The 20,167-nt window shown below is 39.3% G+C and overlaps 1 protein-coding gene across 3 annotated transcripts; it reads left to right on the plus strand.

Annotated features, from left to right (window-relative positions):
- Positions 1-503: 503 nt before the first annotated feature.
- Positions 504-18,925, plus strand: LOC126998801 (NF-X1-type zinc finger protein NFXL1-like). 3 transcript variants are annotated; one of them, XM_050860867.1, is made up of 16 exons: positions 504-1,585; positions 2,942-3,150; positions 4,462-4,598; positions 5,696-5,823; positions 6,018-6,163; positions 6,563-6,741; positions 8,640-8,902; positions 9,001-9,231; positions 11,778-11,909; positions 12,944-13,155; positions 13,521-13,665; positions 15,173-15,262; positions 15,368-15,577; positions 16,196-16,390; positions 17,411-17,608; positions 17,883-18,925. In XM_050860867.1, exons 2-16 carry the CDS (start codon positions 2,942-2,944, stop codon positions 18,117-18,119), a joined length of 2,712 nt encoding a protein of 903 aa, XP_050716824.1. In that variant the 5' UTR covers positions 504-1,585; the 3' UTR covers positions 18,120-18,925. The 3 variants fall into 3 exon arrangements, with proteins under 3 accessions (XP_050716824.1, XP_050716825.1, XP_050716827.1); XM_050860868.1 differs by having other exon boundaries at positions 504-1,575; XM_050860870.1 differs by lacking the exons at positions 504-1,585; positions 2,942-3,150 and adding an exon at positions 3,468-3,878.
- The last annotated feature ends 1,242 nt before the right edge of the window (positions 18,926-20,167 follow it).

Below are 20,167 nucleotides of genomic sequence, written 5' to 3' on the forward strand. Positions count from 1 at the left end.
CAGCACACGAGGTGGATTCGCAAGCGAGAGGTCACGGAAGTGGGAGCGCGTGGTTTGACCTCTCAGGGTGAGGGCAAGGCGCTGAGAGAGAGAGAGAGAGAGATTTACATAGATTTACATAGAAAATCAGACCACACAGACCCCATGGTCCAGACTATAGGTGGCCTGTCCTTAAACCTAAGTGATATATATATATATATATATATATATATATATATATATATATATATATATATATATATATATATATATATATATATATATATATATATATATATATATATATATATATATATATATATATATATATATATATATATATATATATATATATATATATATATATATATATATATATATATATAGAGAGAGAGAGAGAGAGAGAGAGAGAGAGAGAGAGAGAGAGAGAGAGAGAGATTGAAAATGAGGGGGAATGATAATGAGAATGAGAGAGGTAATGAGAATGTGAGAGGTACTGATAATTAGAGAATATATGAGAGAATGAGAATGAGAAAATAAGAATGAGAGATCGAATGAGAATTCAGTTAACGTTGTCAGGCAAATGAGTGCCCGTGGGTTGAATTGACTCGTTAACTCGCCCAGGTTTACGCTCTTAATTTACATGTTTTGCAAAATAACTTTGTGTTCATTGTACTTCCGATAGTACCCGAAGACCTCTACATTCCATTAATGTGACCTGTTTGTGTGTAAAAGCCATGGGAGATGAATTACAAATGATTTCCTTGAAATTTCCACCGAGGAATCATTCGCATTCTTTTGTGTCGCTCTTTTTCAAGATCAGTTTTCTCGCCTCCTATATAATGTTTCACCACAAATATAATTTTGTCTTATCGATGAAACGTTATGCTGCCATCCCCGCCTCTGTGGGCGCAACCAAAGGCAGAGCAAGCCGGCATGAAGACAAAATGTTGAGGTGTGTGTTGGAGTCGCGCTTCCGGCCAGCCGGGCAATGTTTAAGGGTGGACTTGAGGCTTTGAGGTAGGGGGCGGAGCAAAGCCCAGGCCATGACTGCTTCACTTCTGTGACGTCATGCCCACTCCTTCCATATTCTTCTTTCAAGACAGTAATCATTAATTAATGACTACCGATGATAGGCCGATAATTTTGGCAGATTTTTTGGGCAAGCCAATTTTTTTACCATCATTTATACGATTGCTATTAGGCCAATGATTCGTGGTGAGGCGTTCCTACTACAGTAAAAATGTTACATAATTACAATCTACTGCGCTGGGACGGGGAGCGTGTTTTACGTATACATGATGAAAACATCTTGAACTATACATACTCAATTTTTTATTTTTTATTCTGTAAGAATTTTCTCAATATCATATATCTATAGGTAACAAAAAGAAAATACGAACTATTTACTATACATACAAAATGATGTCGGTGGTGCGTGGGTAAGTATCGCCAGCAGCGGCAATGTTGTGGTTGTGACGTGACGGCGGCGGTGCAGTCAGCTGGCCGTGGTCGTCCTGGCGGCTGGAATAGGACCACTTGCTGCTGCCTCGTGGCACTAAACTGCTGCTGATCTGCAAAATTTATATTGAGACAGTAAGCTGAAGTTAGTACCTTAATTTAAACGGAGTGACTATTTACCTAGCACTGGGTAGTCTTAGTCTTTCCATCACTATTTTATGGTGATAGTTCACGTAGTGTTGACGATACTGCCTGCCAAATTCGCATTTTTTTCCTGGAAGAGGAGACTTAATAGCGTTGTATGTATAAATATACTATATTATTGTGGACTGGACAAACTGGATAGAAGCAACCTGGATGTGACAGAGGGAAGGAGGGGGCTGAGAGGACACAGTAAGAAGCAGAAAAAAGGAACTTGTCTGAAGGATAAAAAGAAGTGCAGTTTCCCATACAAAAGTGTAGATGAGTGGAATGGTCTAAAGGGGGAGATTGTGGAGGCGGAGAGTGTCCATCAAATGAAGGAAAGGTTGGACAGATATAAAGAAGGAGACAGGACTATTTGAGCATAGCTCAGGCCCTGTAAACCAAGAATGGGTAAATGCATAGTCATTACCACTAACTGCTTGGTGTAGCTTGTAAACAATGGTGTAGAAGAAAATTATAGGCTAAAATTGATTTGTGCTGGAGGTGTGTATGACAGTGATACTGTTGGCCAAATTTAGGGTCATGTTAATAAATCAGTAATGTATTTGCTTTAAATCTACATTCAATTCTACTTTTTTAGCTTGGATTATGTTAGTAACATAGCGATTCCTAGGTTGAAGATCAAAGGCCGCATATCTAGTCTTCACACAATGTTTAACTTAAAAATCAGTGATAAAATTATGTGGGTTGTGTTGGCAAGTCTGAAATAAGGAAGTTAGATCAGATCAGCTTGCCCTGAATCGATGACCCAATACATAATACTACTCAATTAAACTTGAGGTATTCAAATATACTTTTAGTAAGGATTCTTTACATGGTTTTGGCACAACAGAAGTAAGACTCACAAAGCCAAATGCTATAAGCAATGAAAGGATCCACTTAGAAATAACTCATACTATAATAATCTAGGTTCAACCCCAAAGCCAGAGAGAGCCTAGAAAGGTAAAGTTGTGGGCATACGCTATAGCTGCGCGTGGCCTCGGTGCTCATCTCCATCGCATTGGCCCTTGAGCCTGTGGTGGGATTGAGCCCATTACCCTGGGACACAGGGCCAGTGTGACATGTAGTTACCACAGTTTACCTTCCCCAAGTTTCCCCAGGTATCCATTTATCGACCAGCCAAAAAGGGAGGATGAATAGCTGGGTGAGCTGCACGCCAACTGCCCGAGCCGAGATTCATACCCAGGCTCGCAAAGTAGTAGCCAAGCACACTGACCACTACACCACAGAGGCACAGAGCCTATAAAGCTTTTGAGATTATACTGACCTGGTTTTAAAATTGTTTTGGTTATTTCAGATGGCAGATCATGGTCCTGGAAGAGGAAAAGGAAAGAGCAAAAAAGGAGGAAGAGGTGCATGGGGAGGTTCCAAGAATGAGAGTAGAGTTGGTGGACGAAGTGATGGATTTTGGAACCTTAGCAGTAGTACCACAAGTGCTGGGACCGTGAAGCATGAGACTGGGATAGTTAATCCACCCTCTATATCTTATCAAGAAGAGAAAGCCAAGTTAGTAATGGGACTTTATATTTCTATAGATTCATTGTTTTGAATGCCTCTCTTTAATACATATTATTGAACAAAAGTTTTTCATGGAAATGAAAAATTATTATCACCTAGTATTATTTTGTATGTTTTTAAATACACCACATTTCGTTTTACTCTTCTAGTGTGAGTAAAAATGTTTTTAAAACATTTTTATTCATGTATGGACTTTGTAATTGTGCCATTATTTTCCTGACTTTTTTTTTTTTTTTTCTTCTTTTTTTCTGAATGCCAGTACGAGATACAAAGATGCCTTCATTTACTTTGACCATAAGTCACTTCCTTTACTTCTGAGACATGAGCTTTGATGAAGAAGTTGGAAGATGTGTCGGTTGGCTATGATTGGAGAATGTTTAGGTATATGGCTGGGATCACATGGAGAGATGAGGTGTTCAGTGAGGAGATGGCAAGATGTGGATTGAAGGAGCTGATTACAGTGCTGGGAGTATGAAGATTGAGTTGATTTGGACATGCAAAGAGCTGGGTGGATGGTGAGGTATTGGGGAGGGCTGTTGGAGTGAAATAGCCAGGATGCCATCCATTAGACAGATCAAATAAGCCATGGAGGCAGTGTGTTGAAGAGGCTTTGGCAGCATTGACATTGGAGAGACTGAGGCAATGGACAGAAATAGTTGGAAGCATATCATCAACCATCTAACCTAAGAATTTATGGGTTACCTGACATTAAACAGGTGATGATTTTTTGTTTTACTTTCAATCAGCTTTGTCTAGGATTCACGTGCTTCCTCTGTATCATAATAATATTTAACCTACTACAATGAGTACAATCTCACATTGAATTGACTGAAAACAAAAAAAAATGAGTGACCAACTGACCAGCTGCTTGAAGTCATGTTCCTGGAGGCTAACTAAATCAGCTGATGAAAATAACACACAGGTAATGAAAAATGAGAAAATGGATAAGATCCTCTTCAGATCTGTCAACCCTGGCTATTCCTATTTGTAAACTACTTGCTAAGTGGCTTTGAAGCTAAGCTGTGATTGACTGATTGTGGCTTGTATTTTTTATTTAATTTTGCAATTATATAGGAAAGTAGTTGTGTAATAATTAAAACAGCATTGGTGAAGGACTAATGTTTAGTTTTTTTATTATTGTTGTTTTATGCTCATCAAGAAACCAGTCCATTTGACAGTTCTCTGTTTGAAAAATATCTTCTATTCATGTGGTTGGACTACTGGTCACTGTTCTTTGTGGCCATTGATTCATGTGTGGCGGTGGGTGCTGCTTTATTGACGATACACACTGCCACACAGTTCTGGGGAAAGAAAGTTTGCGGAGGCTTGTCGGAAAATACAAGAATCTGTTGATCGCTACCTGGAGCGTCATGATCTTGTACCAGATGAAGAGGAAGATGAGGAAGAGGATGACTTGGAGGAAGGTGCAATCGTTGGTGAGTGATTTTTGCAAGGCAAATAAATGAGAGTATTCACCTTAAATAACTTAGCATGAAGTAAGAGATTCAGGAATGGTGAATGATCTATGAAAAGTAAGAATTCAAATTTAAAACCATGAAATGGCTTTAGTGTGCCTTTCTCTTAATTTTTGAAGCCAAATTTGGTTAATTGTTCCTTCCCTTTTTCTTTCCATAAATAGGACAATTGATAATAAATCTTGCAGGTGTAGAGCTCTACAAAGTATGAAAGCAAAATAATTTTTTCATTCCAATACATTGATGTCATTTTGCAAGCTCTTCATTATAAATAACAATATTTCCTGTAATTAGCCTGAGCATTTTTTCTAAAGATGGTATTACTATATTGAGAGAATGAAGAGCAAAAAGGCTTGAGGAAAGAATTTATATTAGCAATGTTGATGGAAAATATTCTGCAATGATGTTGGAGATAAATGATTGGGTTAATGATTGTGTGTGCAAATGTAGAAAGTAAATAAAGAACAGCAGGGAACCAGTGTCTTACAAGCTGGAATGTAAAATTTGTTAGGCTCTCTTTTGGGGTTGAGAGTCATTAACATCTTTGTCATTCTTAACATAGTGACATCTTAGAACGTCAAGTTTTTAATATGATTTATGCTGATTTTGGCAACTTTCATCCCACCTATTATTTAGGAATGATAGGGAAGAGTGCTTCCTTTACTGGAACTGTGAAGTCTATCTAAAAATATTTTGAAAATAGAGCCCCCACATATTCTTATTGTTTCAGTCGTTAATTGTACCCTTTTACCTTGCTCCATATTCCACTGCAGTTCATAAGAAGTGACTAAACTAGATGGGACTCATCAAATGAAATTGAGGTTGAAGAATGGATTTCCTCTGGTATTTTTGGCCAAAGCTCTTTTCAAATGGCCCCATGTCCATTTTTGACTCCTTACCCTGGCACTAATTGGTAAACTAGATTTTTATAACTATGTCAGCTTTCCACCATAGTCATTCAGTATCACCTATTTTGAGGTCATCATTTGTGTACTGCTGGTGGTAAGCGATGTGCTGTGGCACAACCATATTTTTGTATTAGTGACTGTGTGTTACAGAGCGAGTGTACCAAAGCTATGGGGGTCAAGGGGCAGACAGTCTTACCCAGCAGTATTTGCAAGAAGCTGTTAAGAGTGGCACCCTCATCTGCCTCATCTGTATTGACAGTGTGAAACGTCTTGATCCTGTAAGTATGAAAGGTACAAGTTCAGTGTTGTGTGTTTATGATTCTTTTACTATTTCTCGCCTTGTTACTGGAGACTTAAAATTGAATCATTAGAAGTGTAAGGATTGGAATGTTAATTTTTGTATTGAGGATATAGAACATGTATAAGGTTTAAATATTTGTAGAGACATAGTGTAATAGCTTCTACTCAACAGATATGGAGCTGTGGAGAGTGCTACAGCAGCTTCCATATTCAGTGTGTCCAGAAATGGGCTAAAGACAGCATATTTCAGCTGTCTGAAGCACAAGCTGACAGGGCTCCTGATCAGAAGAATTTTCAATCTGATCTTTTTTGGTGCTGGTGAGTTGATACAAATACATTCTCCCATTGAATTATCATTAGTTTGAATATTATTACTGTCAGTCATAATCAGAAATGGTCCCTAGTTGGTTTGGTTAGCAAGTCCAGCACAAAATTTGGATGATCAGTGTATGAATTCTGAATCAGATCGAGACACTTTAGGTGTGACACCTTACAAACTACAGCCCATGTTCACTTGAGCGTAACTGTGGACTCCAGTTGAAGAATTGGTAAAATAAGGTGGTGTTGGAGGTTTGTTAAAAGATTTGGATTTTTGTTCCATGAAATATTATGATAAGTGTTAGTAGATATTCCATGTTAATATTTCAAGCATTACTTAGTGACCTATAAAACTTTTTTTCATGAGAAATCATATATTTTTTTCTTTCCTGCCCTCAGTCCTAAGTGCCGAAGCCAGTACACCCAGAGGGCCATCCCCACCAGGTATTCGTGTTTTTGTGGGAAGAAGATTGATCCTGAGTTTGACCCATGGCTGCCTCCTCATTCATGTGGAGAGGTCTGTGGTCAGAAACTGAAGCCTCTCTGTGGCCACTCATGCCTCCTCCTTTGCCATCCTGGTAGGTTACTCTTCTCATCATTGTCATTTATATTTACCTTTTGTTTGCTTTTTGACAAGTTAATGAAAAGTAAAAAAAAAAAGTTCAGACTGCAGTAGAGTAGCAATTTTACATTATAGTAAAACTAGCCTCTTGTTTCCATGCACACCATTTGGACATCAACAATTAAATAAAAAGCTAAATATACAGTCATACCACGATTTACGAGTTTAATTCGTTCTGGAATTTTGCTCGCAAACGAAAACACTTGTTAACCAAAATGAATTTTCCCATTTAAATTAATGTGAATCCTATTAACCCCTTGCCTGCGGATTTCCTACAAGAAGACATCACCAAGCAACAGGAGTGGAACAAAAATCGGCTGCTACAATTCAGCGTAGAAAAATGTAAAGTCATAAACCTTGGGAGGGGAAATCCAGCACGGCCAAACCAATACAACATGGGAAACACTCCACTATCCACCACAGAGGGAGAGAAGGACCTGGGAGTATTTGTCACCAGGCTACCAGTGAAGGCCAAATCTGTGTCAGTCGCAGCGGACAGGTTAATGCGTCCTATATCCAAAAAAATATTGATATAAAAATCATTTTAAATGTTATTTTATACGGAATAAAAGTAATTTTATTAACAAATAGGAATGATAAAAAATATAAATACTATAGTATAATAATATAAATATAAATACAGTCAAACCTCGGTTTACGAGTGTTTTGATTTACGAGCCAAGAAATCCCATAAAAAATGCCTTGGTTTACAAGTGGTGTCTTGGTATATGAGCATCCTGTTTGGTCTCCCCCCCACCCCCCCACCCCTGGGTGGGGACGGGCTATATGGAGGCCGTCAGGGTCCAGCACGTATGTCCCTTCGAAGAGGGACCACAAATTCTTGCCTGGTGACAGGTCATGATGGGGAGGGGAGGATGCCAATAGACTGACTATCGGTTGACATCAACCTTGTTGACCAAGTCGGTCCTTCGACGAGGACTGGCGTGTCTCTTTGTACAAGTTGAAGACGTGAGCTTGGGTTCTCTTTATTCGCTGCAAGACGAGAGTGCTCAAAGCAGAAAACCATAGGAATATTGTCTCAGCTAGGGCTGCCACCTTGATCTAAAAAAAAACTAGGAACGCAACATCCCATTCTCCAATACAGTACGACTCCATATTTTAAGGAACAGGTGGCAACCCTAAAATTTCCCTAGCCTGCCATGACTGACAGCTGCTGCCTGCTGATAATGAAGGCAAGAGGAAGGGGGGAAAGATGTTACGACGCGTATTTTACACGTTTTTCAGGACGACCCTTGACAAACAATTTTTTGGACTGGTTTTGTGGTTCACTGAAAATGCGGTCGCTACAGTTTTAAAATATTGAATTTTGTCTGCTTAACCATTCAGACAGCCAAATATAGAACAAATGGCATTCCATATTTTAACCCTTTCAATACGTGACGCAGACGTCGGCGTCACAGTATGGAAAGGGTTGAGAGGAAATGGAAGAGGATTAATCCTCTTCTAAACCTCTTCATTTGAATGGAAACCACGAGGAGGAAAATATTTAACCAGATCAGCTGGGAAAAAACTACGGTGACCGATAAACCGAAGGATGGGTCACCAGATAAAGGGTGGAGGGAAAGGTGGCTAGCAGATGCTGTTGTAGTTATCAGAAGCAGGTGGTTCAGAAACTAATCTCAGTTGGTCCCCGTGGATTTCTGACCGTCTGAACTTGTCCGTTACATCTGAAATCCATTTTAAGCAGGTCCGTTATATCGAGGGTTTACTGTATATGATGCTGGACTTGCTCGTGCCATGGTGAGTTTTTTTATCAGAATAATATACTTCATGAACAGACTTGTCTAAAAATGTCGTTATGAGTCAGATATATGATGTACCTACTTATTCCAGGGCCTTGTCCACCTTGTCCCAAAAATGTCAGCAACTCCTGTCACTGTGGCCAGCAGCCCCCAAAGACACGGCGATGCTCAGCCAAGGCTTGGTCATGTGGCCAGCCTTGTGGACACACCTTAAGCTGTGGTCATCACTCCTGCCAAGAGTCATGCCATCCAGGAGATTGTTCCCCTTGTCCTAGGAAGAGTCGCCAGTCTTGCTCTTGTGGTGCTAACATTCATCTCAGGGAATGTGCTCAGCCAGTATGGCATTGTAATAAGGTACAGTTTTTCACCATTGCTTTGCAATAAATGTAGTAAATATAGAAGTATGAAGATATACTTCCCATTTCAACCTTTGATATATTATATTCATTCAGGTATGCAACAAGCTACACAGCTGTGGCCACCATCGTTGCCAGAAAATTTGTCACAAAGGGGAGTGTGGCCCATGTCCCAGTAGTGGATTGCGCACATGCCCATGTGGTAAAACTTCCCATGCACTTCCCTGCACCCAAGATATACCTAGTTGTGGGGACACATGTGGGAAAGAATTAGCTTGTGGAGTCCACCTGTGTGCTGAACGCTGCCACAAAGGAGCATGTCCCATGGTAAGTCTTTTGCATCATGTATACAAATAGCAAACAATATGAAACATTTTGCATTATTACCTTTACTGCATTCTTTTGAATAATGTAATGTTGACAAACTTGAATGTATTGGATGAGTTGACAGAATATCTTTCACTGCTTCAACTTCCATCATGACAGACAGAATAAGTGAAACACAATACTAGGCTCAAGTCAGCCAAGAGAATAAGCTGAATTTTATAGTGGATACTCAATAACTGACCACATCCACATCACCAACCAAGCTGTCGTCAAAGTAGCTGAGCATAATAAACCACTATGCATACCTTTCATAGATTATAAGAGAGCATTGGGCTTAGCTTGATCTTCAACATTCATGCAGGTACCTCCTAGATTATGACTAACTGCACACAGGACACTTTTTAGTGACTGGTGGCTGCCACTAAAAATGGTCAAATGGAACACACACTTGTACAGAAAACCACAAAAGTCACTATAGTCCGTTTCATTTTGTCTGTCCACTCACAAACGTAGATGTGGCACCTGCGCATTGTTAGTTCATGATTGGGTGATACAAGCTTGTCTTTTCGTGTGCATGTATGTTAGATTATCGATGCAAATGACTGAGTTGTTTTTTGTATACATAAACATTCAAATATACGTATTATTAAAACTAGAAATGTGCAGGTGCCACATCCATCAAAATTCCCACTCTGTTGGTGGACAGATGGAATGAAACAGACTATAGTTGTGGATGACGCCGTGTTATGAAATAATCTCCCAACTGTTTCTGTCACAAATCATTAAATGATTGATTTTTCAATGCCTGTTGTGCACCTGCCGCCGCAGCTGCAAAATAGCTTGCAGAGAAAGTTTCAACTAGTGATTAGTGTGTAGTGTGCTAGGTCCAAGGCTGAAAGTGAGAGGTACAGAGGAGTCATTGGTTTCGGGCCTGTTTGCAGATGATAGTGTTGTGGGCAGAGAATGAGGGGACACTGCAGAGGATAGTGGATGAGTTTGACAGGGTGTGTAAGAGGGTGGCCAGATCCACAGGGGAGGGTGGAGAGAGGTGAGATAGAGGAGGCAATGAAGAAGTTAATAGTAGGAAAGGCCCCTGGAGCTGATGGCATAACAGCAGAATTGTTGTAGTATGGAGGAGGTGTAGTTGTGGAATGGATATTATGGATATGTAACCTAGCATGGAAACAGGGTGAGGTGCCAGAGGATTGGAGAAAGGCTATTGTTGTTCTGCTGTACAAAGGGAAAGGGAGCAGAGGTGATTGTAATAGTTACAAGGGAATAAGTCTACTTAGTGTGGTAGGAAAAGTGTATGGAAGGGTTTTAAATGAGAGGATGAAGAAAATAACTGAGAAAAGTGTAGGTGGTGAACAAGGGGTGTTAGGAAAGGGAGGGGTTGTGTAGACCAAATATTTGCACTCAAAATGTTAGTTGAAAAATACAAAGAGAATGATAGGAAGCTGATTGATGCATTCATGGACCTGGAGAAGGCATATGGTTGACAGGAAGAGGTTGTGGGATGTTCTAAGGATATATGGTGTGGGAGGGCATTTCCTGGAGGGAATCCTCCTTCTATAAGGATGCGAGTACCTCTATACGCGTGAATGGTGAGTTGAGTGAGTTTTGGTGTTGGCGTGGGTGAGGCAGGGGTGTGTGATGTCACCATGGCTTTTTAATGTGTACATGGATGGTTGTATGAGAGAAATGAAAGCCAGAGTGGGGGAGCTTGGTCCAAGGCTGAAAATGAGAGGTACGGAGGAGTCATTGGTTGCTGGCCTGTTTGCAGATGATAGTGTTGTTGGCAGATGGATGAGTTTGACAGGGTGTGTAAGAGGAGAAAGCTGAGAGTGGATGCTGGAAAGACTAAGGTTATGGCATTTGAGAGGGCGAGAGAACAGGTCATTGATATTGCAAAACCATGCTGAGTTAGAGCAGAGGGTACAACAAAGTAAAGGATAAGGTTAGGGGAGGAGAGAATGGATGAGATGACTGAGTTTAAATATTTAGGGACTGTTTTATGTAAGCATGGCAGTATGAAAGGTGAAGTGAGGGAAAGAGCAGTGAAGGGCAGACAGGTGGTGCATTGGAGAGAGTTATGAAATGAAGAAGTGTGAGCAAGGAGGTAAAGAGAGGAATAAGGAATAGTACTATCCTGCCAAATCTGTCATATGCATTACAGACATGGACATGGAATGCAGCACAGTAATCGAGAATACGTGCAGTGGAAATGAGTTATATAAGAGGTGTATGTGGTGTGTCAGGACGGGATGGAAAACGTAATGAAAGCATGTAAGAGCGGTATGGTATGGGTGCGACAGAGAAAGGAGTGGAGTGTGGAGTGGTTTGGTTTGTTGAACACATATGTAAGGTAAGAATGTTAAAAGATAAGCACAAAATGGAGAAACAAGCTCTTGTAAATATCGACCTATCTTCTCAATATCTCGTCAATATTATCAATATTTTTAACCAAGTAGTCATGAGTTTGGCTAAGTTATACTATGATGAAATAGTTGTTGCAGTTCCTTGACAACATTACATTTTATCTGCAGTGCTTACAGTTCCGGGTTAAGCATTGCCGGTGTGGGGCTCGTGAAAAGGAGACTGCTTGCAGCAAAGAATTGGTTTGTGATCTCAAGTGCAAAAAGTTGAGAGATTGTGGCCGCCACACATGCAGCAGAAAGGTAAATCTTCCTGTGAACTTTTCTCTTGATCTTAAGGTAGCTTTTGCCTTACAAAATGTATTGTATAGTTGCAAATTAACCATTTATTTGTGCATACATGAGCCATAGTTCTTTCCAGGATGTTTTATAGACCAAGAGTAAATTATGCGAACCTAGCTTTTTTGTGTTTTTTGTTATATGCATGGATTCATTAATCCTTTCCATACGTGACGCAGACGTCGGCGTCAGAGGAGACACTGAGTATTTCACTCACTGCCATGCCTCACTCATCATGGAGCTGCTCGATAGTGACATATGGTGTTCCATATTATAAAATACTAACGAAACTTGTAACAAAACATTAAAAATGCTTCAAAATCCTTTAGTCATGAGCAACAACAAAACATGTGGTGTGATGTTCGGTTGGGCTCTTTGATTGAACATAAAAAGCCAAATAAAAAATAGAAGGATTTGAGATATCAATGTGCCATTTTCACAGGAAACTGGGAACATTTTGAGGGTAACAAAACCGTTAAAACCCAAATTTCGATGTCTGAGTCGAAAATATTAATTTTTGCAGTTAACTTCCCTTAATTTTCCATTTGTATTGTGTTATTATTCTCATCCTCTTAGTTTTCACACATGAATAGCTGTAACTCTGATTCTTTATACCTTATTTTGGATTAACCTCCTTTATTGTGGAAGTAACCAGCTGGTTCTGCCATGAATATGGTGGGTGATGGATCACAAGCTTCTTATGTCAACATTTTGACAAAGTTTTATTGAATGTGAAGCATATGTTACTGTAGGTAAAGAGTACACAAAAGTAATACTTTTAATTCCTCAAATGATTAATTGTTTAAAATCAGAAAGTTACATCGATTAATGATAACATCAGTCAAAAACTGGTCAGTGCATAAAACGTAATGAGTTTGAGCATTATGCATTCAGCTGGTAATGGTAAAGATAATATTGGAACATAATGGACTTTTTAAGAGTTAAAAGAAAAGTTGTGATGATTAACAATAACATATTGCTCTATGTTGTATGAACAGTGCTGTGTTGGAGAGTGTCCAAGTTGTGAGCAGCAATGTGGGCGAACTTTGGGTTGCCGCACTCACCGCTGTGGGAGTCGCTGCCACCAAGGGCCTTGCTATCCCTGTTCCATTACCTACACACTAAAATGCAAGTGTGGCAAGACCTCCATCACTGTCCCTTGTGGCCGCCACAAGACAACTCGTCCACCCAAATGCTCCCAACCATGCAGGTGTGTGTGTATTTACCTATTTGTGGTTCATAGGGCCTTTTTACTACATAGAATGGCACACGTTTATTTACTCCTTCATTGCACACCTCTAAGAAATAGTCATACTTCTTTTGAACACACTTAAATTGCTCCCTTTCTATCTATCTATCTACTGTAAATTGCGCCGTACAAGTCAACCTGGCATACAAATCGACCTCAAGATTATTAGCTCAAAATTATGGATATGATGTACAGGAAATTATCTACAGTCATGAAGTCTTGTCTCCAAATATCAATTGATCAAATTTGTGTGTGTGTGCTCAGACCTGAATTTGCTTTCAAAAGTGGAGTGGATGGGGAAACCCTTAGGATGTAATTTATTACAGACAGCCCCCTGATTGCCACCACACTATACGTGAGAAACACAAGTGCCACCAAGGACCATGTCCTCAGTGCCGCATAGTGTGTGGGCTTCAGCTGCTGTGTGGTCACCAGTGTTCTCACAAATGCCATGATGCTGTTCCTGTTAAAGTGAGTGTCCTGCTTGTTGTTTGTAATTTCTGTGTATTTTGTAATACTCTTTAAGGGTTTTATAAAATATCAGCACTCCTTCATTAAATCACTCATTACTGTAACACAATTTATACCACAACCTCCATAAAGTGATTGCAACACACATAAAAATTATAACACAACTTTCAAAAGTGGATCATAAAATTAGGCAAAGATGTACCAAAATGCTTTTTTGTTTTTTTTTTTTTGTTTTTTTTTTAGCTTATAGTGGAACCTTGGTTTTTCTGATTAATCCGTTCGAAAAAGTCTGACGAAAACCGAATATACAAACACTGAAGCAATATTTTCCATAAGAAATAATGTAAAACCAATTAATCTGTTCCAGACACCCAAAAATATTAACAAAAAATACATTTTATAGAGAATGTATAGTTTTACATACAGAAAACAATGATAAATAATTATAAATGACTAATGAAATGGATAAATGAACGTTTAACATCACTTTTACCTTTGTTGAAAACTTTTGTTGGCGTATGGAAGACGGCGAGGAGAGGTTATTATTTTTAAGGAGAATCCCCCTCTTTTGTACACAAAAATCTGAGTAACTTTCCTACATAAACCTTCCTGCCCAGCACAGGAGATAATTATCGATGTAGTACTTACCCCATGTACGAAATATGGATGAGAAAACAGTCGAGTTCACGGTTCAGCCGACGACATTGTTGGAACACAGTGTTGTCGCTTCCTCTATGTAAAAAGCATATAGCTTGAGCAATTGAATATTTCGCAGTTCTTCTGCTTCCACTTATAAATAAACAAAATGTACTTCTTATTCTGATAGCATAATTCTCGCTCATACGTTTCACTTTATAGAACATATTTTACACTGTCAATAAACGCGACACTTTACAGAATAACATCACAATGTTAATTCGCTTGAACACCAAAGTCTTATAAACGTGTTTATATCTGTAATTTTTTCCTCTTATTAGGGTCAAGGTGAACTGAAATTCACATATTTTATGCCAATGAGAATATACTAGCACTTCATCGTGCATGAATGACCATATAATTCCTAATTATGTCCCAAGGGAAAGGTTCAAGGGAGGTCTGGGGGTACCTTGGAAAGCTAAGTTTTCCTTCGAGGATGATGTTGGGAGATGAGCACACGGCTTTGAGTCATGAACGCATGGGATGCTTTGTGTGAGCGCTCATTTCCAGGAAATGAGTGTCTGAGTCACACGGGCAGGCGAACGAGTTTGGTACGGACCATTTTCAACTGTACGAAAACCAAGCGGATGTATGAAAACTGGGACAAAATTTCGCCAAAAAAGTTGTCGAAGGCCGAATTGTACAAAAACTGAGGTTTGACTGTATTATTAATTCATGTGAATATAGTGATAAGGTCAATTCCTTTTCAGATTGTAGTTCCTTCTATGATGGCAAAGTATTGATCATGTCATTGATCAGCTTACCTGTGTTATAATTATACACTGAAGGATGTCACATTATGGTATTGCAGGTTGTGGATAAAAAGAAGCGCGCTGGGCCATGGGAGCCAATCGTTGCCCCTCATATTGAGATTCAGAAGTTGCCATGCCCTCCTTGCCAGGTAAGCTTTATATGTATTTGGAAAACATATAGTCAACTGTTCTCTTCAGACTTGAAGACTATGTAATCTAGAAGACATGTATATAAAACCGAGTTATTTTGCCAGGTGCCTGTTCCGACAACTTGCTTGGGGCGCCATGAGACTCCAGACTGGCCATGCAGTGATGTACGGCCATACTCATGTGGTAGAAAATGTGGTCGGACACTAGCCTGCACTAATCACACCTGCCTAAAGGAATGTCACACTGTGGAGGGTTCCCCTGACTCCCACAAGGCTGGTACCAATTGTGCTCCCTGTGAGGCACTGTGCTCTAAGGTTTGTATTTACCTAGTTGTGAAATACAGGAAAAGAGCCGTACTAGGCTCGTGCTGTCCCGTCTCCATAACATTTCCATTTGCCATCGTCCCATCAGGGACCATGTCATTATCCTTAAATGACCATAGCACAAAGGTGTTGTATTTTGTATTCAATGGCTCTACATTCCTTTTTTCTACATTTTCCCAATGAAACCAAAATCTTATTCTGTCTTGTAATGACGATTTGATGGTTGATTGGTTAAGGATATTGCAGTAGCTATTAGAAAGGGATAGCTGACTAACTAAAGTAGCAATGAGAGCCTTTCAATACAAACAAATAATACAGTATTTAGAGTGAATGAAGACCTTTTTAGGTGAGTTTTATCTTTACTGCATGATATATGAGGCTGCCAAAACCAAAGGGAGCTAAGGGACAAAATGGGAAAAAATAAGCTACCCATGCCAACACATTATGTAGGCTTTCAGTCATGGATTGAGGGCAAATGATTTTTATATTTGATAATATTTGATGAAAATATTTTAAGGATAAAAAAATGGAAATTGATAAAAAGGGGCTCATAATTTTTTTCATCACTGCAATATCAAAAGCATCTATCACACTTCTGGCACATTTCAGGCACGACTTGAAGGGTGTAGCCATGAGTGTGGAAGACCATGCCACCCTGGGAAGTGTGCTCCCTGCAAGCAATTGATGAAGATGAAGTGCCACTGCACCCTTACTTTCCTCTACTTACCATGCCACTCCTTCACATCAGGCACCTCGGAGGAAAAGGAAATAATGCAGAGTTGCAAAAACCAATGCAATAAACTGGTCAGTGTTTTTAATACGAGTTCCTTATGATCAGGTAACATTAAGCAGGACATTAACCCGTAAGAGGTCAACCACGTATATATATATATATATATATATATATATATATATATATATATATATATATATATATATATATATATATATATATATATGTGTGTGTGTGTGTGTGTGTGTGTGTGAAGCCCGTATATACTGTCTGTGGTCACTGTATCACTTCTTATGGATTTAAAATTCCCTCTAGTCACATTAACCTTTTCGCTACAGCCGGGCGAAAACAATGCCCCACCCCATATCCGGGCTGGCCGCTTACGCCAAATTTGAAACGTCGTTATTGAATATAACAAGTTTTAAGTCATAAACTCAACATATTATTATTATTATTACACACATACACACACACACACACACACACATGCACACAACTGGTAGAGCGCTGTGCTGCCAGGTTTCATGGTCTGATGGGGCGGCGGTTCGAGCCCACTCAGGCCGAATTCTTTCCGTTGATTAGGAGTGGTTACTATCCCCCATGAGCAAGGGGAATGGGGGGTGTGGTGTGTAAGGTCCTGGCAGTACCCATATATATCTCTCTCTCACACACACACACACACACACACACACTGCAGGGAGGAGGTAGGAAGGAAGAAAGAAAGAAAACAGAGATAGTGAGATGGGTGTGAGCGGGGAGACCACAGCTCCTGTGCGAGCCCTTGTCCCAGAGCCGAGGTGGTGGTGAGACAATGCACTAGCCAGACATTTGACAACTCAAGGGAAGAGGAACTCCACACACATACACATATATCATTTCTCTCAATATTTTTGTTATTTTCTGTTAGAATTGATTGTTACTGTGAAGTACAAATGCGCGCAAGACACACTTACGTTCTTACACAATAATAACATTGAAAGTCAAATAAGACACCGTATCATATACGACTTACATCCTAAAAACAAAATGATGTCTGAAGAAAATGATATTGTATGGTGGATATTGTATATTCCATTGCTTTCTTAATGCAGATTTCCTGTAGCCATCGCTGCAGCAAGGAGTGCCACAGTGGACCTTGTAGCTTGCCTGAAGACTGCCATAAGCGTGTGACTGTACGCTGCTCTTGCAAAAGACTTCGTAAGGAGTTTCCGTGCCCAGTGTTGACAAGTGGAAAAGTGAAGCTGGAATGTGATGAAATATGCTTAGCAAAGTTGGAAGAAAAGAAAAAGGTTAGAATGAATATTCTAGTATGTTTTCATTTGTTTTTCTATTATACTTGCAGTGCCGCAGATTAACGCCATGACTATGCCCTTTAAAATGCACACTTCATATTATGAGAGCTTATTCTCTACTATTGATGTCAGTTGAGTAGGAACCCTCTTGGTGTAACATGATGGCTCCTATTTTATGAAGAGTCAAAATTCTATATGCTGTCATGTTCAAGGATTCACCTCATTGATAAAAAAAGGGATGAAAATTCTCATTAAATTTTAATTATTACAGGTAGAGGAGGCAGAAGAGAGAAGGAAATATGAAGAGGAGCAAGCCAGGCAGCGGAGAGAGGTGGAAGAATTTGAAAGGAAACTCGAAGGGAGGAAGCACCGCCGACGCAACCGCCACCATATGGAACCTGAAGAGAAACTAAACTTGTGGCAGCGGTGGAGCCGGCTGGTGGTAGGGACAGCTGCTCTGGTGGCATTTGTGGCCTTTGCTGTATACTTGCTAGTGCCAGATGACTAGCTGAATTGTAAGTAGTATAATACACACAGATTGCTATGCACAAAGTGGTTGATGATAATAGTAAGAGAGCTGTTGTAAGTCTCATATGAGTCCAGCACATTGTGATATTTTTAAAGGATAGTGCATAATTAGAAGCTTTATGAGGACAAAGTTAATTTTGATTTTCTTTCAGTAAATACAGTAGAATCCAAAAATTAGGTTTGCAGGGAACCAGCCTTTTGATTGATTATTGGGAATGATGAAAAACTTGAGCAACCAAGGGCACCAGATCTTCTCTAGCCAGGCAAAAAACTAACAATCAGGCTTCCTTGTCTATTGGTGTCCAAATCAATGAACTATTACTTGTATTATGATTCCTAGGTAATTAATATTTGGGAGGAAGGGGGCTTATTCCCTAACTTTATCCTATTGTATGACAAGAGCTATGTTATTTTGGTTGGGGTTACATAAGGTAGGTACTTTTGTGATCATTATCTTCCATGCTTCCTGTAGGTGTATTGTGTGGAGGGCATGGGAAGTAAGAGAAGAAAACTAATAAAAACACCTATGTTAAAGCAGGCACGATCAGTTACAGAAATGGGTCACCCTGCTGATCAGATACCAGTACGTCAGTATCTGTCATATACTGACAGTGCCTATGAATGCACCATCTCTAAGTGATGTATCAGTTTGTCTAGATGTCTTCAGACGAACAGTGGCTCTAAGAATAAAAGTGGGTATAACTAATGATGATTTCTTCGAATATCCAAATTCCATTGACCAAGGAATTTCTTTAAAGAGAAAATAAATGTGCAACAAAAAATCTATTTAATGGATTAATTTAAGTCTCCTTTCTGTTAGATTAGGGGAGTTATAAATGTCAACATATAATCCCATTTACGTGGTATCACTCTGATGGCATGCTGCCAATGCCCCTGAGTCTTGCACCCTGTGTTAACCCTCTCACACCATGACATGAATTGCATCAAAACATAATCATCCACAACTCAGCTTTTTATGCAAATCATGTCAAAAAACTTTAAAAATTCACCAAAAATAGTTTTCATGAGCATCACGTCAAAATTTGGTTTGTCAAAGATCCAAGCTATGCCTACTGAATAAACTAATTGTCAACTCTCTCATATGGGTGGATTTGAAGTGATAATAGGAATAAATATATACTTAGAATATATTTTCCCATACGTGTTTCAGTTTTCCTCCAATTTCTCAAAAACTACTGGTCATATAAAAATTCTGATGGTAGTGTTGGAAAGCTCATAAATATCTCCTGTTATTGGTATATGCAACATTAAAAGTTGACTCACAGACTTTTGAGCTACGAGGTTGTGAACATAAATATTTGTTCTTTCTTTATACAATGTTTATATGAAGTCAGCAAAGTTCACTGTATGTTTCCATTTCTTGGTTCTTTTTTTTATTAAGGCAGAATAATCTATTACAAAGCCAAAGAAATGATGAAAGAAAAAAATATTTTGCCGCGTGCTGTCAAGCCGTCCTGTCACACCCCCTCGGTAGCCCAGTGTCTGACAATTAGTGTATTCCTAAGTAGATTCAAGTCAAATCATCTGCTTAGAGTATAATCTGAGACTTAAGAACTGAGAAAAAGTAAAAGACAAATACTATAAAACTTGTTTGACTATCAGATAAAAGCAACACCAGAGTATCAAATACTGGACATAATTATCAAGCAGTTGATTGACAAAATAGCACCAGTACTTTCTTCTATATTTGTCAATATACAGTAAACCCTCGGTACAACGGACCCGCTTATAATGGATTTCAGCAATAACGGACAAGGACAGAGGGTCAGAAATCCAAGGGGACCGATTGAGAATAGTTTCTGAACCAACTGCAATAGTGTCTGCTATCCATTTTGCCCTCCTCCTTTTATCTGCTTTGCCATCCAACGGTTTTAGTAGTCTTTTTTTTTCTAAGCCACCTGATGAAATATTTTCCTCCTTGTGGTTCCCATCTAAATGAAGAACTTATTTACACCACAAGAAAGTTATGCATTAACCCCTTCAACACGAGGACGCGTATACTGCGTC

The sequence above is a fragment of the Eriocheir sinensis genome, chromosome 15, assembly GCF_024679095.1.
Source record: "Eriocheir sinensis breed Jianghai 21 chromosome 15, ASM2467909v1, whole genome shotgun sequence".
NCBI classification, from domain to species: domain Eukaryota; kingdom Metazoa; phylum Arthropoda; class Malacostraca; order Decapoda; family Varunidae; genus Eriocheir; species Eriocheir sinensis.